The following is a 27,927-nucleotide window of genomic DNA, read 5'->3' as shown; positions in this document are numbered from 1 at the left end:
CCCTCAAGGTGTGTTGTGTCTGTGTTACAGTAGGTGTACTAAAGATCACATATTATGCCCTTTACAAAGTCTTAAAGTTGATTTTGGTCTCTACTAGAATAGGTTTTCATGCTTGAATGTTGATTTCCTCCATATTTTCCACTATTGCGGCTCCTCTCTTCCCAGTCTGTCAGTTTCACTCTGCTTAGTTTCTGTCTCTATGAAGCCCCTCCTTCTGAAAAGTATACTGTGCTCTGATTGGTTGGCTGGATCAGTGTGTTGTGATTTGTTAAGTGCTTCGAGTGTGTTTGGTAAATGTCCCGCCCCTTTCCATAACTGCCAGTTTCAATACACTACTAACTCAACCAGGCCCCGCCCCTTTATTCTGCATATGAATTATTTAGGCACGAAGGCACATTTGCATCAGATCTGCATTAGGTTGATTAGTTCATATTCTTTGTAATTTAGAATGTAGAATGTCTTTCAATTCTTTTCATTATGTTGTTGGATAAGTGGATGTTTACTAGAACTTTATTTACATATATTAATTTATTCATTCACTACTGTGTTCAAAGCAATCCATTTAGTGTTTAGTACTGGAAGTCACTGGAAATAACATTGGATTGTATGTCTACTGTCTGTCTGTTTATATGACTGTCTATCGAAAGCAAGACACAATACAGAAAAATATAATGACCTTCTTTTATTTATTATAAATCTTTTAAATAATAAAACACAGTTTTCTCTCTCCAGTGAGGTGCTGACATCCTGCATATTACAGTACACAACATGAACATAAAACCCTTAGACAATCCAAATGAATTTTCAAAACAAATTTTCAAGCATTACTGTTTTCATTATGTATGTATTTTCCAAATTCCCCGAATCCCACAAACTTCACAGGGGTTTTGAGCTGGTTACATGTACAAATCACAGCATTTCAGTGGTATAGCAGGACGATCATGACACATAGAATATTTGGCTATAAATTCATATTCTGGTTGATTTAATATTAAACATTGCATTTTCTTGTGCAATATGATTTTTATTTACAGTTCATCAAGAAATTGTCTCATGCTAAATAATGTCCAAGCTTAAACAGAATGTTTCTGTTCTTTTTCCAGAAATGCAACAGGAAAATGTCCATGTGGTTCCTCATAATGTGCCTTTTCTAATGATGATGATGATGATGATGAAGTAAACAACTGGTCCTCCAAAAAGGTCTGGTCACTGTCATCTTGCTTTTTCTTCTTTCGTACTGCAATTCTTTCAAAATATGAACTGATGTCTCTCCTGGTCTGTTCAGCATCAGGTGTTTCCAAACTGTAACATCTGACTTGTTGACTTCACTGGTTAGAGTGTCACATGACCTGATCTGGCATCAGTGAACTACAAGATACAAGCAGACAATTTACATCATTAGTACACTCTTAGAAGAAAAGGTTCTATATAGAACCTGAAAAGGTTCTATATAGAACCTTAAAAGGTTCTATCAGTGCTACGTATTTAGAACCCCTAAAAGGTTCTATACACTCTTAAAAAAAGAGTTCCTCTGGGTTCTATATAGAACCCTGGGGTTCCGTACTTGGCCAATAGAACCTTTTACCAAAAAAAAAAAGGTTCTATATAGAACCATTTTGGAGTTCCATATATGAAGCGGGGGATGGAAACATTTCTGGTTCTAAATAGAACCATTTCTTCTAAGAGTGAGTGATATCATTTATAAATTGCATGATTTTGATAATATCTTAATTTCTAAATTTCTATATAGTATTAGTCACATTAACCGATTAGAGCTGTGCGATAATATACTTTACATTTTGCGATGATAGAAGATTTAAGATTTGAAATATATCGCTTTATCTAAGTACTTTATATTATTTGTCTCTGTATTAAAACTTACCTCAATCACAGCTAAACTTCTGTTGATGCTTTGGAACGAATCGGCTCTTGAAACTGACACTGAGGGAATCACAGAATAACATCATTAACATGAAATATGAACTAATTTTCCTCTTGAAATATCAGTGTTAAACTCTCCAAATCCTAGTTTTTGCTGTGTACGATCTAATCACCACCCTAATCAAATAAAACCATGTGACTCTCTACAAAGGCAGCAAATGAGCGCTCACAATTGATTTTAACATTTACATTTATGCATTTGGCAACACTTTTATCCAAAGGTACTTGCATTGCATTAAAGGTACACATTTTATTGCTTCATGCATTCTCTGGGAATCGAACCCTTGACTTTGGTGTTGCAAGCAATATGGTGTACTGTTTCGGCCATAGGAAAGTCATACGTTAAAATATGCAAATGAGGCATTATATAATTAAATATACACTATTTTCCACACAATTCCAGAGCAGAAATCTGAACACATTTTTTAATTAGTAATATAAAAGTAATTTATATTAGAGTCAGAGGGGATTTTGGATGAATCCGAAAATACAGCCAGGAAAAACAAGAACAATGTTTTTAGAAATAATTTTGTATAAAACCAGGCGAATTATCTATGAACAAACCCCTCAGTAATAACCTTCAACATGTAGATGGGAATAAACTTTGTACACATAAGTATGAACACAGTTAACTGCAACTGAAATCTGCAGATGCAAATATATAAAATACATTTTCGATTTTATTTGGGATATTTTCTTTCCATTTGTCTGAAATAAATTGCTCACAATGCATAAAAAAAATTATTTCAGTTTTTTTTTTTACAATTTTCTAGCACCGGTCAAGAGGACCTTTTCTAGGACAGGTTTGGAAAAGAGGTGATTTGCATTAATGTCTCCACCTTGAGAGTGCCGTGAGCATCTGTTTGTGGACTGATCTTCTTTCTGGACAGGGTAGGTGAGCCGTAGTGAAGAACACGAGCAGGAGACGACTGAGGAGCTGAAGGTCTGCAGTGAACCAATGACGACACAGACGCTCTTCTTCCAGTGGGGCAATTATGATCCGCACAGCTAAATAAACCTGCGTTCTCCACAGAGGAGTCTATGAAGAGAGAGATTTTCATATTATTAAGCCCTTTCCCTTAATACAGAGACACTATAAGTACTAGATGTTCTTGCTCGGATACCGTATTTTCCTCTGAAAACGCTTGGGGACATGGAGCCCCGCCCAGACGAGGATGATGAGTGGCTGCCGGCGGTTGACGTGCTGCTGCCAGAGCCAATCGAATCAGGCCGTGGCAGAGACACGCCCCTTTGAAGGCTGGACACCAACGGATTGGGAGTTTTCAGGATTCCTACAACTTCTGTCAAGTCACAGAAAGTTCAGGTAATCAGTGAATAGATGTTTTACTTTATTAAGTCAAATAAATACATATTCAATTGTCAGCTCGTGATTGGCTGATCAATACCTCTTCCTGTAACATCATCACCGTTCACGGCGTGATTGTTAACGGCTGCATTTCTGGGCTGGAAGTTTATAAAAGGTTTCCAACTCATTCCCATGAACAACCTCTCTTGTCGTCTCTGCTCTGAAACACAAACATCAACAAGTTCTGTGGATCTACAAGGACATGCAAGCGCAGACAACTTGTACTGTAAACATTTAAAGTTGCTAGACTTTGTCTCTAAATGACTCATTTACATTATTTACCATATATTGTATTGTGCTGTGCTCTGACCTCTGCTCTTCAGCGCTTGTTCCCATAGGATGTGCTCCAGGTCTCTGGTCCAGGCCTCCTTGACGTCCTGTGTCTCGGCCTGTAGGATGTAGGTGTCCTGGGACCGTCTCCTCCTGAACCAGATCTCGAAACTCCGGCCACTCAGACCGCAGGAGTGGGTCATCCCAATCTCACAGGTCTACAGAGAAACGGTTTAAATTGTAATCATACGAGACATGGATCAAATCGTGCAAATGAAACAAACACTGATTGTATTTACTACTACCTTTATTTGAAATTAGAAAATGAGTGTTAACTCTTGGCAATTTTTTCTGAGTGGATTTGATTTCCAGGAAATACACATTATATAGTAAATACAGTAAAATAATAATATTGTCAAATAATACAATTTAAAATAACTGAATTCTGTTTTAATGATTTCTGCTGCTCGAGAATTTTTATTTTTAGAGAAACCATTTTAATTGCTTAAATTTAAACTGCTTTATATTCACATTTTTATTGAGGATTCATTTATGACTAGAAAGTTCAAAAGAACAGCATTTATTTGAAATAAAAATGTTTTGTGACATTATAAATTTCTTAATTTAATGTGTCTTTGCTACATAAAAGCATTACCGTAGTGTAGATGTTAGTTGCTTTGAATAAAAGCATCTGTCAAAACGCTTGAAGGTAAAGTTTTGTAAGTTTCATGCTAGAAAAAAAAAAAACCCTGAATATGACCACAGCAAATCATTGCATATTGATGCTAGGAGTTCAGTTTGTTTCACAAAGGTAAAAACGGACCAGATAAAATATGAATATTACCATACACATACCTTGATAGACAGTTTGTAAACGTACACATCATCTCCACGGTCATTTTTTTTGGTCTTGGTGAAGAGAATGACGTCTTGGAAAAGAAACACTCGCCGGAGGGAACGTTTCTTGCGGAAAATTACCCAGAACTCATCCTGGCGAATCAGTTGGCCCTGCTCGTTCAGGTTCAGCTGGAGAAATAGAATGACAAAATCATGGTTGCGACTTACATATTATGGAAAAACTGTTTCAGGTGTGTGAAAAAAGACCAATATTTTTTGTTCAATATTTTTTTTAATTTAGTCATAAATACGGTGGCAGAGAGAGCTCAATTAAAAAAAAACGTTAATCAGTTTGACAGCACGTGCTGTAAATATTGTTTCTGTATTTGGTTGCGTTGTGAGTATTTTTGCACGTTTCTGTATTTGGTTGAGTTGTGAGTATTTGTAGTACTTTCTGTTTTTGGTTGAGTTGTGAGTATTTTTGCACGTTTCTCTATTTGGTTGCGTTGTGAGTATTTGTAGCACGTTTCTGTATTTGGTTGCGTTGTGAGTATTTGCAGCATGTTACTGTTTTTGGTTGTGTTGTGAGTATTTGCTACACGTTTTTGTATTTGGTCGAGTTGTGAGTATTTGCAGCATGTTATTGTATTTGGTTGCGTTGTGAGTATTTTTGCACGTTTCTATATTTGGTTGTGTTGTGAGTATTTGCAGTACTTTCTGTTTTTGGTTGAGTTGTGAGTATTTTTGCACGTTTCTCTATTTGGTTGCGTTGTGAGTATTTGTAGCACGTTTCTGTATTTGGTTGCGTTGTGAGTATTTGCAGCATGTTACTGTTTTTGGTTGTGTTGTGAGTATTTGCTACACGTTTTTGTATTTGGTCGAGTTGTGAGTATTTGTAGCACGTTTCTCTATTTGGTTGCGTTGTGAGTATTTGCAGCATGTTATTGTATTTGGTTGCGTTGTGAGTATTTTTGCACGTTTCTATATTTGGTTGTGTTGTGAGTATTTGCTACACGTTTTTGTATTTGGTTGAGTTGTGAGTATTTTTGCACGTTTCTCTATTTGGTTGCGTTGTGAGTATTTGTAGCACGTTACTGTATTTGGTTGCGTTGTGAGTATTTGCAGCATGTTTCTGTATTTGGTTGGGTTGTGAGTATTTGCAGCATGTTACTGTATTTGGTTGCGTTGTGAGTATTTGCAGAATGTTTCTGTATTTGGTTGCGTTGTGAGTATTTGCAGCATGTTACTGTTTTTGGTTGAGTTGTGAGTATTTGCAGTACTTTCTGTTTTTGGTTGAGTTGTGAGTATTTTTGCACGTTTCTCTATTTGGTTGCGTTGTGAGTATTTGTAGCACGTTTCTGTATTTGGTTGCGTTGTGAGTATTTGCAGCATGTTACTGTTTTTGGTTGTGTTGTGAGTATTTGCTACACGTTTTTGTATTTGGTCGAGTTGTGAGTATTTGTAGCACGTTTCTCTATTTGGTTGCGTTGTGAGTATTTGCAGCATGTTATTGTATTTGGTTGCGTTGTGAGTATTTGCTACACGTTTTTGTATTTGGTTGAGTTGTGAGTATTTGTAGCACGTTTCTCTATTTGGTTGCGTTGTGAGTATTTGCAGCATGTTATTGTATTTGGTTGCGTTGTGAGTATTTTTGCACGTTTCTATATTTGGTTGTGTTGTGAGTATTTGCTACACGTTTTTGTATTTGGTTGAGTTGTGAGTATTTTTGCACGTTTCTCTATTTGGTTGCGTTGTGAGTATTTGCAGCATGTTACTGTTTTTGGTTGAGTTGTGAGTATTTGCAGTACTTTCTGTTTTTGGTTGAGTTGTGAGTATTTGCAGTACTTTCTGTTTTTGGTTGAGTTGTGAGTATTTTTGCACGTTTCTCTATTTGGTTGTGTTGTGAGTATTTGTAGCACGTTTCTGTATTTGGTTGCGTTGTGAGTATTTGCAGCATGTTACTGTTTTTGGTTGAGTTGTGAGTATTTGCAGTACTTTCTGTTTTTGGTTGAGTTGTGAGTATTTTTGCACGTTTCTCTATTTGGTTGTGTTGTGAGTATTTGCTACACGTTTTTGTATTTGGTCGAGTTGTGAGTATTTGTAGCACGTTTCTCTATTTGGTTGCGTTGTGAGTATTTGCAGCATGTTATTGTATTTGGTTGCGTTGTGAGTATTTTTGCACGTTTCTGTATTTGGCTGTGTTGTGAGTATTTGCTACACGTTTTTGTATTTGGTCGAGTTGTGAGTATTTTTGCACGTTTCTCTATTTGGTTGCGTTGTGAGTATTTGTAGCACGTTTCTCTATTTGGTTGTGTTGTGAGTATTTGCAGCATGTTACTGTTTTTGGTTGCGTTGTGAGTATTTGCAGTACTTTCTGTTTTTGGTTGAGTTGTGAGTATTTTTGCACGTTTCTATATTTGGTTGTGTTGTGAGTATTTGCTACACGTTTTTGTATTTGGTCGAGTTGTGAGTATTTGTAGCACGTTTCTCTATTTGGTTGAGTTGTGAGTATTTGTAGCACGTTTCTCTATTTGGTTGAGTTGTGAGTATTTTTGCATGTTTCTGTATTTGGTCGAGTTGTGAGTATTTGCAGCTAATAATGTTTTTGGTTGTGTTGTGAGTATTTGCAGCATGTGTTGTCAAACTGTTGAAGATGGTTTCCTTATTTGCTGGTGGGTTTTTTTTACATTTGCATGTGTTCAGTTGTAGAATGTTGAGCTCTCTACCATACATAAATACACAACCACCATACATAAATTTGAGTGTATGTATGGTGACCAAAGTGCAACCTTTGGTGAACTATACCTTAATATATATATATATATATATATATATATATATATATATATATATATATATATATATATTTAACAGGTTATTAAACTTCAACTTGAAACTTCACCACTAACATCGCAGTCCCTGATGGCGTCCATGGTGAGCAGGTCGTTCCCGTGCCGCAGCTGGAACCGCACCACTTCTAGAGCCGCCCGGATCTCCTCTTGTTCTCCGCTCTGATCCGGCACACATTCGTCCAGGATCTCCTGCAGCAGGAGGCTGTATTTACTGATCCTCTGGACGGGCTTCAGCAGGTATGAGGACAGATCCATGCTGTCACCCAACTCCATCTGCTTACGCTGGACGGGAAGGGAAGAAGTTTAATTTCATATCAGTATCAGGATATTTTTTGTAAAGAAATTGATACTTTTATTCAGCAAGGATGCATTAAATTTTTTAAAAGTGACAGCAAAGAGGTTTATAATGTAAAAAAAGATTTGTATACATTGTTGAATTTATGTATAACCAATTGTAGGTTCCTCACCTTGAAGTATCTATGATGTTGAATGAGCGCATCAGACTGGGGTTTATTCTTGCTGTAAAGTGCGTAAAGTCCAAAACTCTCTGTCTGTTTAAATAGATTTTTGTAGAAGGTCAAAACGATATTCTGTAAGCTGTAAGAAGTGAAAGACTGTGATGAAACTGTTGTCTTACGTGGTTTAGGAAGCAGCGTCCGACTCGCAGTGGTTCTGCCTGACAGGACTCCAGTTCCTGCTGGAAGTGCTGGCAGTGGAAGTCGTACAGTTTCTCCAGGTTTCCGAAGATTCGTCCGCGCTGACCGCGCAGATCCTGCGGGACGTCGGGTCTGGCCAACAGGGGGACGTAATGAGTCAAGATGTATCCCAGAGAGCGGACGTACTCCACCTCCGTCAGCAGGAGCTCCTCCATGACACGGTGAAGCTTCCTGACGGGAAATAAAGATAACGATAGATTTCTAAAATAATACAAATCAAAAATATCTTTATATTACCATGATTTTTTGCACATTTCATCATGGTAATACTATAGCTATTTTGAATGGTCACAATCACAATGACACTATTTAAACATGGCATGTAAATAATGGTAAAATCTTGTATACCATTAGAATAACAATTATGGTTTCCAGTTGTACAATCTAAAACAACTCGGTGTTGTCACTTTTATAATCCTATATTTGTCCGTAACTTTACCTTTCTGACATCAGTGAAAGCTTTTGGACAGAGAAAGACATAGCAAATGAAAAATATTGAGATTTTTCCCCCCCTGTTATACACTAATGTTTAAAAGTTTGGAGAAAAAGAAAAGTTTTTTCAAAGGCAGAGAAAATAATTACATTTTAATTAAAGAATATAAAAATCTGCATTTTAGAACAACTCACACTGATGATTTTTTTTCAATTAGACCTGAAATCTTATTTTAAAGTGTTACCAAGTAAACCGTATCAATGTTAATTCCATATTGTCTTTAACATACAACTCACATGGTTCTGTTTGGGCTGTCTGGGCTGGATGCAGTGGTCTCTCCACGGGCCGTCTGAGAGGCGAAGCTGCCGCGACGAGGGTTCCCGTACTCCTGGTCCTGTGAGAAGATGGGCTCAGTGATGTGGAGCTCAGATCTCTTGGTGTTTCTGTTCGCTGCCGGCTGCCAAGGGAACCACTGACAGCCCACCGTACCCGAGCCTGCCACCGGCTTCTGGTCCTGGGAAGCTCTTCTGCCGGCGCTTCTGCCTCTCGGCCCGCTGTCTGCCGGGTTTTCCTTGGCGCTCTGTGCGGTTTTGGACTCTCTCCGGGTTTTGTGGTTGGTTCTGAAGTTGAAGCAGGTGACGGTGGTGTGCATGCTGTCTCTAGATCGACTCGACCTGCTCTCTGACTGATCGGGCACAAGCTCCTGCTCATCTTGTGCTGGGTGGGCGATAGGAGCAAAAACTTAGAAATTAAGAACAATAAATGAAAATAAGAACAATAAAGCAATTTACAAATATTAGGACAAGTAAAATAGAACAAATATACAAATATGGAAGCTTCCGCCATGGAATAAAAAATAAAAAAGGTAATTGCAAGAGAAAAATTCAGAATTGTAAGATTTATTTTTTTAATTACTTTTTTCGTGGCAGAAACAACTCAACAACAGAATTGTGAGATGTATAGAATTGTAAAGTATAAATTCAAAGAATCAGAATTGTAAAGTATAAATTCAAAAATTTGAGAGGGAAAGAAAGCCATAATTATGAAATAATTTGTAATTTTTTTTAATGGTTTTATTTGCATTTTGTGGCGGAAAAAAAAAACAAAAAACAGAATAGTGTGATATGAACTCATCATTCTGAGAAAAAGTCTTGCAAGAAAAGTCATAAATTTGCAATTATCTTTTAATCTTCTGTGGAAGGAAAAAAATTCAAAATTGCAAGATATGAACAATTACGAGGGTAAAAAAACCTGAATTGAATTGTGAGATTCTGTGGCGGATAATAACTTTAAATTAATTCAACAAAAACAAAATATTCTGTTGCATAAAAAAACAACAACAAATAATCAATGCAATTATTATTAATCAGTTGCAATTATTATTTAATTTTTTTATTCCGGGGCATAATAAAGCATCCATATCATCTTACAGACGCTCCTGAATCCTCACCTGGAATCTTCTCCGGCCAGTCCGAGCCTCGTCCAGCGGGTGTCGGAGATCCTTCCAGAAGAGCCAGTCTCTCCTCCAGCCGGCGCCGGACGTCCTGGCAGTGGATCCAGGCGGCGTCCCACACCCGCAGAGCCCTGGAGCTGGAGCACGCCTGCGCTCTCACGTCCTGGAAGTGCTCGGGAGAAAACTCGTCCAACCTCTGCAGGTGAGCGTGAAGACGGGTCCAGCTCTCCTCATCTGGGGAACCGCAATATTGATCCTGATCCAAAAACCTCCTGCAGTCGCTGGCCACAGCTGAAGCCTGAGAGAGAAGACCCAGTAGGTCATGTTTTTTAGAGGTGGGGGGTTAGGGGTTAGGGTAGGATTAGGGTTTGGTTGAGGGTTAGTTATATTTATGCATGTTACATTAGTGTAAAATAGTGTAACCAAAATATCTTTGTTTCACAATATCACATTTCTGACTTTATATCTCGCAATTCTGACTTTATATCTCGCAATTCTGACTTTATATCTCGCAATTCTGACTTTATATCTCGCAATTCTGACTTTATATCTCGCAATTCTGGCTTTATATCTCGCAATTCTGACTTTATATCACAATTCTGACTTTATATCTCGCAATTCTGACTTTATATCTCGCAATTCTGACTTTATATCTTGCAATTCTGACTTTATATCTCGCAATTCTGACTTTATATCTCACATTTCTGACTTTATATCTCGCAATTCTGACTTTATATCTCGCAATTCTGACTTTATATCTCGCAATTCTGACTTTATATCTCGCAATTCTGGCTTTATATCTCGCAATTCTGACTTTATATCACAATTCTGACTTTATATCTCGCAATTCTGACTTTATATCTCGCAATTCTGACTTTATATCTCGCAATTCTGACTTTATATCTCGCAATTCTGACTTTATATCACAATTCTGACTTTATATCTCGCAATTCTGACTTTATATCTCACAATTCCGACTTTATATTCGCAATTCTGACTTTATATCTCACATTTCTGACTTTATATCTCGCAATTCTGACTTTATATCTCGCAATTCTGACTTTATATCACAATTCTGACTATATATCTCGCAATTCTGACTTTATATCTCGCAATTCTGACTTTATATCTTGCAATTCTGACTTTATATCTCGCAATTCTGACTTTATATCTCGCAATTCTGACTTTATATCACAATTCTGACTTTATATCTTGCAATTGCGACTTTATATCTCGCAATTCTGACTTTATATCTCACAATTCCGACTTTATATTCGCAATTCTGACTTTATATCTCACAATTCCGACTTTATATCTCGCAATTCTGACTTTATATCTCGCAATTCTGACTTTATATCACAATTCTGACTTTATATCTCACAATTCTGACTTTATATCACACAATTCTGACTTTATGTCTCACAATTCCGACTTTATATCTCGCAATTCTGACTTTATATCTCGCAATTCTGACTTTATATCTCGCAATTCTGACTTTATATCTCGCAATTCTGACTTTATGTCTCACAATTCTGAGAAATAAAGTCAGAATTGTGAGATAAAAAGTCACAATTACCTTTTTTTATATTTCATTCTGTGGCGGAAACAAGCTTCCATACTTTCATATACTGTCTTAACATTTTTAAAGATTTATTTTGTTCTATGATTTAATTTAGAACGTCAGAGGCCAGTTAAAAAAAATTAAAAACATTTTATTCAATAAAGGGGGAAACTAATAGTGAATTAGTAGCGAGGGGTGTGGTGTTTCCATCACTGGTTTTGATGTTATCATTGTGTATCATGTTAAGAAGAGTGACCCAAAAGACTATTTGAAAACTGATTTGAGCAGCCAGAGCATCCAGACTGAGGCGCATCTGTAAAAATCTGATTTTAATTCACCTCCAATTTAATTTTTTTTTTTTTTTTCGCTGTCCTGACTCAAATCAATCTGAACAAAATCTGGACATACAAAAAATATGGCCTTTAAAGAATCATGGTTCAAGCTAACTGGAATTGATTTTAATAAGCTATATGAATATTTTGGTTTTCTTGGTTTCAAGAAATGAATGAAAGCGTCAGACGCACCCTCTCGCAGAAGTGGCAGACGTACACCATCATCCCCATCTCCTCACGGCAGCGCTCGGCCCGCGACACAAACTCCGCCAGGCTGGATTTAAACGTGGACACCGTCCTGTGAAACACCTCGGTCTCGGGATAGTTCGGCCCCTGCACTCTCTCCGCGTCGGACACCAGCATCATCGCCTGATGCGTACGCTCCTGATATTTCAACAGATACACACTGTTAAACAGCTTCACACACTCTCAGAAGAAAAGGTTCTACATGGGTTCAACAGCGGCTCAACTATAAGTTTATCAAGCGACGAGAATACTTTTAGTGCGGAAAAACAAACAAAAATAATTATTCGTTTTCTTCCTTGTAGTCCTGAGACGAGAATTTAAGAGATTTCCACGACGCATGCGCGAGAACTGACATAAAAATAACATCAAAAGTTTCTAACTTGGAATTGTCAGGGGGGAAAGCCTGAATTGTGAGATAAGTCGCAATTATTATTTAATTGTATGCAATTCAATTAAATTATTAATTAAATTAGTCACAATTATTATTTAATTGTATTCAATTAAAATCAATTAAATTTAATTGTATTTAATTAATTGTATTATTATTTAAACGAGAATTCAAGAGATTTCCATGACGCATGCGCGAGAACTGAACTGAAGTAGTTGAAGGAGATCGCAATTCTCGCGCATGCGTCGTGGAAATCTCTTGAACTCTCGTCTCAGGCCTACAAGGAAGAAAACGAATAGTCGAATAAAGTCGTTATTTTTGTTGCACGTTTTTTTGTTTTGTTACATATTTTTCGCACAAAAAGTATTCTCGTCGCTTGATAAACTTGTAGTTGAGCCACTGTTCTCACATAGAGTATTTAAACATTTTCTTCAATGACTTTCTGGGCCGTCAAGTTTCGATCGCTTAGGGTAGCGGTGATCCAGCTCTCAAATCTAATCAAAAATATCTTCATTTGTGTTCTGGAGATGAACGAAGGTCTTACGGGGTTGGTACAGCATGGGGGTGAGTAATTAATGACTTTATTTTCATTTTTGGGTGAACTAACCCTTTAACATATGTTTGTTAGCTGGGTTAATGACTTTAAAACATGCATAACCCGAGAAAAGATTGAGTTGAATCCCTCAATGAAGTCCCTTCAGCAGCAGCTCAGGTTTAAGTTTCTCGACTTTCACTTACGTTTGCTTCGGAGAGAAAAGCTTGGAAACTCTGCAGTGTGTGTTGGATTCGCTCACTGGAGTCGTCCACAGATTCGGCTTGCAGGAGCTGCGTTTCTCCATCTGTGTCCAACCATTCCTTCATCTACACACAGACACACTTACTGAACTACACATCGAACTACTCCACATGCAGAAGACCAATGTACACTATTGTTCAAAAGTTGTTTTATTAACACCTTTATTCAGCAGGAATGTAGTAAAGACAAAAATTTCTATTAAAGGAGCAATGTGTGACTTTTAGCGACATCTAGTGGTTCGGTTGCGAGTTTGCACCAGGTTTGCACTAAGGGCTCAGCCCACTGCTCACCCCTCCCTTTGGAAGAAGCTACGGTTGCTAAAACGGGACAAACATCTCGTCGGCTGAGACAGCAGAGAATAGCCAGAGTAAGCCAAGAGTGTGTAACATTGTCACTGTTTCTGTACCACAGTCCATTATAAACCACATCATGAATACTGTCTGTTTACAAAGCCATAGTCAGGTGAGGATCAAGGGTTTTAATATATAATTTAATAAAATAATAATCAGCTGATTGTCTCACAAACGTAACCAGCAGCACATTTCTCCCCACATACTGTAGCAAACCCATAATACAGCGAGGGAGCAGCTATATATTTTTTCTAACAGGGTAGTAATAGTTTAGCTGGCTAATATGAGCTGTTACTGTGGCTGAGCTGGGACGCGTCCGCATGAGTTCAAAGGTCGGAAGTGCGCGCGCTGTTACAATCATGTCATCTCCGCATCCCATAGATACTATTTACTACACACAATAGGCTTTTTTTCTCTGATTTTTAAAATTCTTCGCGATCGACTTTAGTGATAAAAGACTTTAGTAAAAGTCTCAATCGACGGGTTAGTGATTCCTGTAACGTACTGTTTTACGGTCAATGACATGAATACTAATCATCAGCTGTCTCACGAACGTAACAGCACATCTATCCCCAACATAACAAACCCATAACACAGCGAGGGAGAACTAAGTTACATGAAACAATCCCAACTACATATTTTACACAACTCACAAGGGAAAAGTCACTACTCACGGAGTGTAAGGCTAGCTTCCAGCTTTCCGCTTCTTCTCTTTCAAGGTAGTGATGAAACGCGTTCTGTAGCACTGTGTGTTCGCGTTCGGCTACGGTAGGAATATGACGTCACAACATGGCGACCTTCATAGAAGGGGATTCCCTCGGTTATGGAGCTATTAATGTCTCATTCTAAGGTAATAAAAACATTACGGCTAATTAAGTAAGTTCTTTATACACCACTGAAAACATAGTTATGGATGTCATATTGCATTTCTGTTAATAGATAATCAACTTTGTTACACATTGCTCCTTTAATCAAAGAATCCACAAAAATATGAAGCGGCACAACTGTTTTCAACATTGATAATAATCAGAAATGTTTCTCGAGCATCAAATCATCATATTAGAGTGATTTCTGAAGGGTCATGTGACACTGAAGACTGGAGTAATGATGCTGAAATGATGCTAAATTGCATTTTACAGAATATTCACATAGAAAACAGTTTTTTTTAATCAAATAATTAATGCTTTAGTGAGCATCAGAGACTTATTTCAAAAACATTTAAAAAATCGTACCGACTCCAAACTTTTGAACGGTAACGTACTGTATATTGTGGCCTTACCGTGGTGCTAAAACCTTCTGGTTAGTGTTTTGTGAGCAGCTGTATGATGGTACCTGTGCAAACCTGGACTCCATCTCTCGGAGCTGTGACAGGAAGTCCAGGCGCTGCAGGGACACATTGGACTTCCTGGCCAGAACATGCACCTGCTCCTCCATGGCGTTGTACAGGTGTGTGACGGTGTCAATCACCTCGCTGTGGCAAAACATGATTTACTCCATCAGGGATCTTTAATATTATTGGCAGGATGAGTAGAATGTGTTTTTCCACTGAATAATTTTTTTTTGTTTTGTTTTTCCTTCTGTGGTGGAAACAAGCTTCCATGCGTTTGAGAGTGAAGTGTGTGTTTTTACCAGCTCTGTTCACAGTGTGGCGACCTCACATCAGTTTCCAGCCTCAGCCTGGCCAGCATGGCTCCGCCTCCCCTCTGCAAGCCGACCAATCGCGTGTCTTCCAGCACTTCCTTCATTAGAGCTCGCTGCTCCTCGATGCACTGATGCACATCCTGATTTCCACACAACAATTTGTACACATTCACAGAGGTCTGTGTAAGGATCTTTAAGTAAGAACAGCATGCTTTTATTTGTGGACACGTTTTGTTTGGATGCAGTCAGTTTATGACAGGACGAGAGCAGATAAAAATGTTTCACTTGCCTGCACTGTGTCGATTTTATGAACACCTTCTAGTTTCTTTATTGCTCCTGATAGCAGAGCGGACGCCTCTTGTAGGTCTGACACGAATGGATACAGTTTCTGTAGGATAAAAAGTGGCGCATGTTTGTACAGATATGAAAGGTTAGAGAAACTTTAAAGTAAAATAGATAATTTATATATATTAAAAAAAAGAATAATGTTAATCATTAATAAATATACAATCATAATATTATAATAATTTCATAATTTAATATAATACTATTATAAATATAATATTACATAATAATTCATACGTACTAATAACCATAAATAATACATATATTTTTTTAAATATAATGTATTTTAATATAATAATGTTAATATATTATTATTATATTTGACATTATAATAATAATCATTTTAATATATTATATTATATAATATAATGTTATATATGCAAATAATAATGAATATAAATATATAATTTAATAGTAGTTGTAATAATAATAATTATTAATTTTTTTTAAATAATGTATCAATATATTGTATTATATATGTATATATAATGGATATTAATAAAATAATATATAATGCATATTACAATATACTTTTTAAATATCATTTAATATAATAATATGAATTGTAATATTATTTTAAATATTACAATTGATATAATAAAACATTTATAAAATTGAAATATAAAACAATAAATTAAAATTAAATTAATTAAAATATAAAAATAATCTAAATATTATATGATAAATATTAAAATATTATTTAATTTAAAATAATACAATATAATTTAAATTATAATATTATATTAAATATATTATTATACAATTATAACTGATAATGTAAATACAATGCAATATTATTATTATTAATTTTAATATATTATTAATTTAAATATAATTTCATATTAATATTATATTCAATATTTTATATTATCTATTATAATATTATATGTATAAAATACTAATAAAATACAATAATCATAAATATTATTATTAAATTAATACATTATCAATTATGCTGGTAGGAATCAGACTGGCTACACAATAATATACCTGATGTATTAGTATCCAGTCGCAGTGATTGTACGGTAAGGACCCGTGTAGAGCCGCAGTTATCTGACTGACGTCCACTATTTTATATAGAGCCTTAAATGACGTCAGTGTTTCCACCTGCAGAGCGTTGAGAAGAGCAAAGTCTGTTAGAAATAATCACAACTATATTATAAAGAGAAGCACTGAAGCCAGGTGTGTGTAACTCTTCTGACCGTAACGCCGGGCCTTTTCTCATGACTGTGGAGAGTGTCCTTCTTCACCAGCAGAAGAACCCGGTGCACAGCACGAGGATCCTGTTCCTGTGGACAACGCTCAAGATTTAGTGCTGAAATATTTATTTAGAAATGTTCTCAAGCTAAAAAACACACAGCCACCTGGACCATCAGGAGAGCTTTGGCAAACTCTGGATGCGGCGACTTCTTCCGCGCATCAAACACCAGCGTCATCCCTCCATCGCTCCTCTCTTTCCTACAAAACACAAGGTAGCATTCAAACTGCTGGCTGATATAATGCATACATGCAATTTAATGATAGTTTTAATATATGCTGAAAACATTTATTTTGCCCAATATTCCAAAGTACCACGAAATATTTGAATGCTTAAAATTGCATTGCTATTGAATGTAGTTCTTCATGCTGTTGTACCGGGTGATGGAGTGGAAGTACAGCAGGAGTTTGCAGATCTCCTGGCTTGAGATGTGTGCAGAAGTCCAGACCTGATGATCTCCATAAATCTCCAGAACTGCTCGACCGGAGCGGTCCAGTCCACCTGAAGGAGGCAGACGAGGTGAGATGTGACAGCGCTGGCCTGACAGTGGAAATGCTTTCATGACTGCAGTTTATACTCTCAGATCATCGGTTTTCATTTGCATTGTATATTGAGTATATAAAATATTCAATTCCAATAGAAATCACAACCTGCATTGTGAACATTACATAAACATTATATGAACATCTATAAAACATTATACAATTTTTTTTATTTAAAAGTTCATATATATATATATATATATATATATATATATATATGAATATTAGCGCTGGGCAAAGATTAATCGCATCCAAAATAAAAGTTTTTGTTTACATAATATATGTGTGTGTAGTGTGTATAATTATTTTGTATATATAAATACACACACATGCATGTATATATTTAAGAAATATTTGCATGTATATACTTTATATATATTTATACATAATTAATATTATATATAAATATATGATATATTAATAACACATTTTTCTTAAATATATACATGCATGTGTATGTATTTATATATACAAAATGGTTATACACACAAAACACACATATATTATATAAACACAAACTTTTATTTTGGATGCGATTAATCGCAATTAATCGTTGCCCAGCCTATATATATATATATATATATATATATATATATATATATATATATATGATAAACGCATTTATTTATTCATTTTTTTAATTAAAATATAATTTAATATTTATTTTCTTTTTAAATGCATTTTTTAGGTTTCATTCAAATAATTACTGAAAACTATTATTTATTACACACATAATTATTTATTTACGTATTTATAAATGTAAAAATAAAAATATACAGTTTGTTGGTTTAAAATGATTTATTTGTACACTTAAATGTATAATTTAAAAATGTACATTTTTTTATTTTAATTTAAAATGTAGGCTAATTAATTTCTCAATTTATTATAAAAAATATTATTGACAAAACATTAGTAATTTTTCAATTATTTATAAATAAAAAATATTTATCAAATGTTTTCTCTACAAAGATGATTTATTCTAATATTTGGAAAATAATGGCATTTAATGCAAAGCATCACTGATTAGTTAAGTATTTTGAACTAATTTTTAATGATTCCACCACCAAATCATTCGACTTATCTACGGTATATCAGTCGGTCAGATCGTTCAACATTTCAAAAAAGTTTCACATCCAAGGCATATATGTTTGTGTTTTTTACCAGTTAGACACACGGTTCCTGAGTGAAGAAGGCCATCCGCTTTAAGTGAAGTAGGAGTTGATGATCTGGATGGTCTCTCTGTTTCAGCTTGCACTGGGGCGTCTGAATGATTTACCCGCGGTCCAGTAACAGGAGGGCTCAGAGTTTTGGGGTCCTGAGAGAGATCTTCAAAGGAATAAGTCAACATGCATTAAAAACATGTTCAAAGAGATTGTTTTGCTTCTAAAATGATGATCATAAGGACTGTAATATCATGTCTTTAAATTAAACATAGTGAACATATTTGATCGTTTCCTCCTTTTTTCTTGCCTAGAAGAAACCGACATAATCCAAACCTTGAGTCACAACGAATCGTCTTCTGTTCATCTTCGGAGACACGAGCCCAAAAGTGGTGGTTTTCTTCCCTGGAACCACATGCAGCTTTGGGATCATCTCTAAGTAGCTGCTTCTGTCCACCTCACTTGTCTGTCCTTGGACAACAATGTGGCATTTCTCAGACGTCCCAATCACAGGTGGAGTAAAACAGTCCTGAGAATTGCTCTGGGTTTGTTCCTCACGCCCTCCGCTGGAGCAATGTCCTAACCAATCTGTTTTTGAAGAGCTGCCCTGATCTGGAGTTTCCTCAGATCTTTCTTTGGGTTTAATGGGTTCTTCCGTGAACCGACATTTTTGCGCTTTGGTCCCTTGCCCGTGTTTCCTCTGCATGCACGGCGTACAGGGTTCCTCTGCAAACCTCACGGTGCGCACACAAGCGGTTCGGTCCCGAGACCTCAGCAGAGGAGTCTGTGGATATCCTTGGGTTTCTTTGGTAAGGTCCATTAGAGCGTTGCAATTGCTTACCACACTGCTCTTGCTTCGGCTGTCCCATGTGTTTGGAGACACCCATCCCACCGGACGCATCCCAGACGGCTCCATTTCAGCGTGTCTTGAACTACTACTGCTGTCTACCAAACGCAAGGACACTGCAATACCATCCCGTGCAGGACAAATCCTCGTCTCCACGGAGAAATTGGAAGGGGTAGGTGTGTGTGGACGGCACGAACTCAAAGACTCCTGTTGGTTTGACGGAGACGAGGAGGCCATATTCCGATTGTCCTTGAATTTAGGGTTGGCCACCTCTTCCCAGGGAACTTTGACTATGCCCTGCTCGGTTTTGAGGACGCAGCGAGCCAAAGGCGTTCCATGTCTCCCGCTGTTGAGCTCCCGAAGCCAGGCTTCAGTGAAGATGCTGGGGTAAGAGGTCTCGGGGATTGAGGTTTCCACCTCTAAAAGACTCTGGACTACGATGCGGGCGGCCTGGTTCGCGGACGGCACAACCTGCAGGTAAAAGTCTCCCGGTCTGAGCAGCAAAGGGTTAACGGGAGCAAGCTGGATCACGATGCGATCCTTTAAACACAGAGGCCACCCGGCACAGCTGAACACCCTCTGAGAGTACGGAGCCTGTTCGGGACACACAGAGAGTTCCAATTGGAATTTTAAAATTTAAATTTGAAATTAGGCGCCAAACATATTCAAATTCGAATTCGAATTGGAATGCTGCATCCTAAGGAAGCAGTTAAAAGGAATTTAAAATAAACTCATAAAACTTTTTTTAAATAAAAACCTTGTCACCAATAAAAAAGTTGCGGCCTTAAATTAAGTACAATAAATTTAAGGTACATTAAACTGACTTTAGATAGATAGATAGATAGATAGATAGATAGATAGATAGATAGATAGATAGATAGATAGATAGATAGATAGATAGATAGATAGATAGATAGATAGATAGATAGATAGATAGATAGATAGATAGATAGATAGATAGATAGATATTCTTTACTCCCAAAATCTACAGTAGTTTTAGCGCCAATGCAACGCTTGCATTTCCATGCATTTTGAAAACAACATTCGATTTCTAAATAATGAAGCAATAAGACTTATCAGTGCAGCTGATATTCCTCCACATGTCGCATGTAAGTGCTTTAATCATTTTAAATCCTTTTCAAGTGTTCACATTCCAATGTTAAATGCTGACGGCCAAGAATTAAATAATCACAACCAATTATATTAAGATCTTTCTTCTTTTACTAATATAGATAGTGATGATGAATTGAAAATTATGCAGTGCAGCCCATGGCACTGGCTTCAGATGATATCTGTGGATGCAGACTGAAGGACAGTGCATTATGTGAACAGCATGGAGCGACGCTCTTGATATCAAAGACATGTCCTGTAATCACTGCCGGAGAACATCTGAGCAGACGGACATTGATTGACCCCAGATGCTGCACTCGAGAGAATGAAACGGCGGTCACTTATCTCAATAAGATATCGGAGTGATATTAGCCTCTCGTATTAGCTGAGCTCTGACTGAATGATATCAGATTATGTGCTTCTAACAACTTTCAGACATTTGTTAGAAGCACATTTCTGTTTAGTTCCTGTCTCTATGAAGCCCCTCCTTCTGAAAAGCACACTGTGCTCTGATTGGTCGGGTGGATAAGTGTGTTGTGATTGGTCAAGCACTTAGTGTGTTTTGGGAAATGTCCCGCCCCTTTCCATAACCGCCAGTTTCAACACACTACTAACTAACTCAACCAGGCCCCGCCCCTTTATTCTGCGTATGAATTATTTAAATGAGGAATATTGTGACGTGTTCGTTCCCGGATAAAAACTCAAGACACACTGACGTTCAGAAACATTGACACTGATATAGAGAATAACTTTGTAACATTACACACACAAAAGAAAAACAAAACACACACAATAGGATCCCTTCACAAGAGTTTATTTTGTAAGTTTCTACATTGCCCATACTTGAAGAAAAAATCTGTAGGTCCTGTATCTAGCCACTGTTTTTAGTATGTAACTAGTTCGACTGTAATTTCTAAGGTCACTTATATATATATATATACATTTTCCCCCCACACTCACACAGGCCAACTGCTGCACTCTCTCCAGAAGATGCCTGGCAGGGATGAGGAAGTCGGTCAGACACTGGAGGGCGTCTCCGTGGTAACGAGCATCGATGACCTGGAAGAGCTGGCTGAGGACAGTGGAGGCCGTGACCTCAAACGGTGGGTAGAGGACAGACAGACAGCTCTGGATATACGAGTCCAGGGACTCTGGGTTCTGTGGGACACATATACATAGCACATGTACGATTTTTTATGTAATGTGCATGCTGGTTACACACACACACACAAAATATTCTGTATATGTAAATATTAGGGCTGGGTAATAAATATCGATTTCTCGATATTAATCGATTCTCATTTTTACGAACCGATATCGATTCTTAAATCTCAAGAATCGATTAGTCATCCTGTTTCATTTGAATGAATGGATCATTGTATCGCGGCTGCACGCATCCAAAAAAATCACAATAATCTTTGTGCTTTGTTACTATTGATATGAAACAAAGTCTCAAATTTCAAATTATGTCCATTTTCTTTAGAAATTCAAAAACATAAATGATCGTTATCGTTATATTTACCTCAGAAAACCCACATAAACTTGGTAGTCAGCTAGAAAAAATAACCCTAGAGAGGAGCATTTTGCTAAATATACACACCATATTACATATGCATTATAATCTTAATGTTTTTCAATATTTAATGCATATTTGAATAAATCTGGCAAGCCACCATTTAAATGTTTATATTTCATATAATCTTCTTATTATAAAAATAAATAAAATGTAAATGTATTATCATTTATGTTCATTATTACCTTCATATTAGGCTAATGAAGCCTAGTAAGCTAGAACTAGACTCCCATAGTTTACATCATTAGTTAAGAGATTTAATTTCCTTGAGAAAATTTGCCATTTATTGTAACTGATGTCCAAAATAATCGATATTGAATCGAATCAGAATCGAAATCGAATCGAATTGCAAGTTTGTGAATCGAAATCGAATCGAATTGTGAAATTTGTGTCAATACCCAGCCCTAGTAAATATTACCATAAACCAAATCAGTTCAAACACGAGCATCTTCTATTAGAATCTGGTCCTCAAGTCAAGTCACCTTTATTTATATACAATTTTTTACAATACAGAGCGAGCAACTCTCGGGTAAAAACTTGCTGGAAGCCTCTGTGCCCCCGGCTTGAAGGCGGGTTAGCAGAACGGCCCCCTGAGGGCACCGAGGGGTGACGGGCACCGTATAATGAGGTGGAAACCGTCTTCCCACGGAGGGGTGTAATCGTCGCTAATCTAAATCTTCGGTTGTCTCTGAAACGCGAGATCCGAGCCGTAGATTCTTTATGTTGACCCATAATCTACGCACAGCCTTAGCAAGCGCGAGATCAGAGCTAGCTGAGACTCAACAGAGGCGGAACTAAAACTTCTGACTTCCGAGTGCATGTGTTTTTCTACACATAGGGACATTTTTGTGAATGAAACTTTCAGATCACACTGAAGTGCATGCACCGCCCCCGAACAAACACTTTAAAGGGATAGTTCACCCAAAAATGAAAATTCTGTCAGTATTTACTCACCCTCATGTTGTTCAACCCCGTAAGACCTTCGTTCATCTTCGCAACACAAATTAAGATATTTAAGATATTAAGATCGCTCCTGCATACAGTCCATAGGCTTCTTGAGGGACTGCCTCTTGCTGGCATCGAAAAGTCTTTAAAGACATCGTTAAAATAGTCCAAGTGACTACAGTGGCTCAATTTTAACTTTATCAAACGACGAGAACACTTTTTGTGCGCAAAAAACAACAAAAATAACGACTTTATTTCAACTATTCGTTTATTTCTCCGTCTGCGCGAGTCAGGTTACTGGTTTAATAGCGTAAGCTTCTGTTATTGTTACACGCATCACACACACATGACCAGCGTCGGCCAATAGTGAGCCTACGTGTGACGTAGCTCTACGCAATCACACTACGTTAACTGACTACAGGCTCATGGAGAAGGAAGTGAATAGTTGAAATAAAGTCGTTATTTTTGTTTGTTTTTGCGCACAAAAGTGGTCTCGTCGTTTGATAAAGTTAAAATTGAGCCACTGTAGTCACTTGGACTATTTTAACGATGTCTTTAATGACTTTTCGATGCCAGCAAGAGGCAGTCCCTCAAGAAGCCTATGGACTGTATGCAGGAGTGATCTTAATATCTTAAATATCTTAATTTGTGTTCCGAAGGTCTTACAGGGTTGAACAACATGAGGGTGAGTAAATACTGACAGAATTTTCATTTTTGGGTGAACTAACCCTTTAACCAAGTGTTTACCCGCTCGTAATATAGTGAGGGCAGGGAGGGACACGACCCAAAAGGCTTCACATGAAGCGGCGAGTCTGTTTCGATAACTACAACATTCAGCTCCTCCAGATAATTGCAGAAGGGAGGGGAAGATTTGTCCTGAGAAATATTCTCTCCTGAATTTTCAGATCGACTTACAACCAAAAAACACAAGACTTCAATCAAGCGAGTATCACCGACAGACAGACAGACAGGTGTGTGAGACGGTCTGTAGGGAGTTTTCAGTTTCAGATTGAGTTCTCTGATCCTCAGGCCCAAATCCTCCCCTTTAGTCTCTGGATCTTGATTTAGACGCTCTGCTGGTTCAACGGGGTTAATGGACATTCCTAGTGTCCAGTGGGCTCAAGCATGCACCATAGAGGTGTACATTTAAGGGCAAGGGCCCAAAGTTGTTCGAGAAACCAGAGACGGGGAACTCTCAACCTCTCAATTTGCTGTCCAGATCAATTATTAGATGAATTATTACTGTATAAAAGAGAATTTTAAATGTAATATTTTTTACTTGGCCCTATTATACTATTTTAAAAGTTCATAGTTTTGTTTTGGAGTCTCCTATAATAGGTTTATCCATTGTAACACTTTAATTTTACAGCTTCGGTCCGAAACGGTTCAATAAAGACTCAGTCTTTCTAAACCCCGCCTTTCTGTGAGCTTCCTCTGCTCTGATTGGTCAGATATCCCAGTCTTTTGTGACCGTAACGATGGCGTCCTTTAGAAGTGCGTCAAAGTGAATTTTCTCTCACACCAGTTGTTCATGTCTTCTCGACATGAACAACACCAACCAAACTCTTCAAGTCTTTGCTACCACTACAGTGTTAAGGATCAAAGTAGAACAGCAATTTCATTCACAAACAGCTTTATTACAGTGTATGAAAGGTAATATTTAAAAAGGTATAATAGGGGATTTTTAATAGAGAGCCTAAGTCCCGCCCCTCCGCTTCCGGCTCATGGGACCTTATTTCGGAAAAAATATGTGTGGTGGTCAATGGCAAGAGACAACTTATCTTTTTATTCCGTCTGAACTGTGCCCTGAATTACACATATGATGTTTGTCAATTTAAAAGCTAATTCTGAAAGTCAAAAACGTCGCAGTTTGTCATAAAACAAAAGAGTAACATTTAGTTGTATGTGAAAATCGCTCAATGAACTACATCTCCCAGAAGCGAAACAACGAGCGAGATCCGCTGCTCGTCTGGTACAAAACACTCAGGTATGACGGCGTAACATTACGATTGTAACGTAAGACTATAGAAACAATGACAGACGTTAGCCTCAGTAAAGTTAGCTTCATTCATTGAGAGAAAATGTGCGCCTTTGGGGTTTGTAGTTTATGCAGTTTGTAGTCTTATACCTCAACGGTTTCACATCAAACTGCGACTTTCTTTACTTTAAAATGTATCTTTTAAATTGACAAACATTATATGTGTAATTCAGGGCACAATTCAAATGAGATCAAAATAATTGACTACCATACAATATTTTTCCGAAATAAGGTCCCATGGTGGTCGACCGGAAGGGGAGGGACTTAGGCTCTCTATTGCCATTCATATCTATAATTATAAAATTTTAATAATCATTCTAATTTTATGAGAATAGCAAAGTTCAAACCACAACTGTAAAGATATAACACAGAGCAACAATATTGTTGGAATCACTTTCAGAAGGATTGATCCAGCTGATGAATGATAAAAACAGCGACAGCCAATCAGAATACTTCTCTGACTCTAAACTGCTTAGAATAGACAGAATGTCCATTAAAAAAGAACAATGCACTTTTAACTTTCATTATAAAATAAATCAACTTTACATTTCTGCCGAGATCGCAAATTACAGTTGCTTTTGAGTGACTTTACAGTATTTATTGGTATGATGATTTCTAACAAAAATGAGATATCTTTGAGAATGGATTACTTCATCATCAATATTATTATTATTAATAATATACTATTGCTCCTTGCTTCTATCCGATTGATCCAGCTCGGTTGATTTCTTGAGTTTTATCTTGTGTGGGTCAGTAAGTGTCTGATGTGAGAATGGACACGTATGCGATACTGGATCTGTCTTGCCTGATATATTTCTGACTGATCCGCATTTATGTCGAGCGAGAAACCGACGCCACGTTTGAGGACTTGCTGAAATATTCTCGCAGCGGCCTCGAATCTCCTCTGACCTCAGCGGCCATCCATCAAATCACATGACTGATGTTGGGATGCAGGAGTGATTCTTGAACACTAGTGTCCGGTTTCTCTCTCATAAGCAGAGACACTCAAATATAAACAATATCCTGTAGCACCCTAGACATTTTTTTTTTTTTTTACAAGAAAACTTAACACTTTGTAAGTAAAAATGGTTTCTACACCAATTATAATAAATCCAGTCACATTTGTTTTTAAAGCACAGGAGAATACAATAAAACAACGCTTTAGTGACAGACTAAAACAAGAACAATTTCCATTTTAACTTCGCACTGACTTTCAGGGTTTATACGTTTCGAAGGAAAACCTTCACCAAATGTTTTATTTTTTTCATAGATTTTGTCGATACAATTATTAATTGAGAATTAGATAACAAAAGTAACTCTGTTATGTTCCTTTATCACATGTTGGAGAAAATGTTTGGGTAACACTTATTAACAAATGCTGTATATGTGCTATTCATTATTAGTTCATATTAACTAATGTAGTTAACTAATGTTAACTAACAAACCTTATTGTAAAGTGTTACCCAAACATTTAGGTTAGTTGTTACCTTAACAATAAGGTTTGTTAGTTAACATTAGTTAACTACATTAGTTAATATGAACTAATAATGAATAGCATTTGTTAATCTTTGTTAATGTTATTTTCAACATTTACTAATACTTGGTTAAAATCTTGTTAACAGTAGTTAATGCACCATGAACTAACATGAACAAACAATGAACAGCTGTATTTTCATTAACAAAGGTGAACAAATGCAGTAACAAATGTATTGCTCATGGTTAGTGCATGTTAGTAAATACATTAACTAATGTTAACTAATGAATCTTATTGTAAAGTGTTACCAATGTTTGCATGTTTATCCAGGCCAACAAAGTGCATTCAAGCATCTGATGCATGCATAAGGGAACGAGACGCTTGACTTTCCTCAGAGGAATGTCATGCGTTATGATTCACTGCTCTTTTCTCGCGTCTTTCTAAAACTTCCACACATGCCATGAAGGTTTTCTATAAAATGCCACAAAGTGTCATATTGGTTTGGAGAATGAAACGCCAGTTTATAAATGATCTCTTTGCATTATCATTCATAGTTCATGACATGAAGTCGGGTGCAGAAGGTTTGAATACAGAACAAAAAAACGTTACCGTACCATTCTGACCAGACGACAGCGCCTCTCCAGTTAAACCTCCATGTCAACTATCTCTGAAGTCCCTCTGAAGCAAGTAAGTGATTTATGTTGTTGAGCGAATCCATCCATTCTGTGTGTGTCTGTCTAAACTGAACACTGCAGGACTCTGATTCCTCGGTCTGTCTGCTATGTCTTTGAAAAGGGGCTGTCCACAGTTCAGAGAGAGAGAGTCCCTGTTATCAGGAATTTCCTTGTACTTTTAAAAGTAACGTGCCACAATAATGAAATGGTGGATTATACACGATACTTTAAAAGAACACGATGGTAAATGCCTAAAAAATGTGTTATAGAATCATAGAATTCATAGAATCATATATAGAATCAGAATTCATAGAATCATAGAATTCATAGAATCATATATAGAATCATAGAATTCATAGAATCATATATAGAATCAGAATTCATAGAATCATAGAATTCATTCAAAAATAAGTAAATCGTATTTGTATTTATCATGTCGGTTGTATCAGCAGCTTGTTTCATACTTTCAGTTGCTTTTCTGGATCCAGATTAAAATTTGAAACAAATGAAGCTTCAAATGAAAACACATAAAAGGTCTCATAAATTTCCAATGAATCATAAAGCCAAAATATTCTTGATGAAAAGGGAGTTCTTTACTGCCATTAAAAAAACCAAAAAACAATTAACAGACCTTTATTTTTGTAAAAGTTAATAGTTAACAGGTTAGCCTTAATATAAATACTATAAAAGTTTCAATGCAGTAAACTTAATGTTGTTACCATATGTACATCCGGCGAGACATATAACCTCGTAAAGCAGCCGAACGGTTAACAAGTGCT

At 36.8% G+C, this 27,927-nt stretch overlaps 1 protein-coding gene across 1 annotated transcript; it reads right to left on the bottom strand.

Moving 5' to 3' along the window:
* Positions 1-677: 677 nt before the first annotated feature.
* Positions 678-24,063, bottom strand: quoa (quattro a). Its single transcript, XM_089124195.1, has 25 exons — positions 23,710-24,063; positions 21,405-21,602; positions 18,824-19,928; positions 18,489-18,653; positions 17,163-17,286; positions 16,892-16,985; positions 16,730-16,816; positions 16,518-16,634; positions 15,472-15,570; positions 15,171-15,322; positions 14,874-15,012; positions 13,134-13,256; positions 11,954-12,145; positions 9,866-10,166; positions 8,712-9,132; positions 7,904-8,153; positions 7,734-7,817; positions 7,324-7,548; positions 4,433-4,603; positions 3,618-3,795; positions 3,348-3,467; positions 3,066-3,242; positions 2,781-2,980; positions 1,883-1,941; positions 678-1,368 (listed from the first exon to the last, which is right to left on the bottom strand). Exons 1-24 carry the CDS (start codon positions 24,061-24,063, stop codon positions 1,894-1,896), a joined length of 5,124 nt encoding a protein of 1,707 aa, XP_088980321.1. The 3' UTR covers positions 678-1,368; positions 1,883-1,893.
* Positions 24,064-27,927: the final 3,864 nt, after the last annotated feature.

This window comes from Pimephales promelas, chromosome 20 (genome assembly GCF_988280905.1).
Source record: "Pimephales promelas chromosome 20, fPimPro1.hap1.1, whole genome shotgun sequence".
Taxonomy (NCBI): Eukaryota; Metazoa; Chordata; class Actinopteri; order Cypriniformes; family Leuciscidae; genus Pimephales; species Pimephales promelas.
This window is presented reverse-complemented; position numbering and strand designations above follow the sequence as displayed.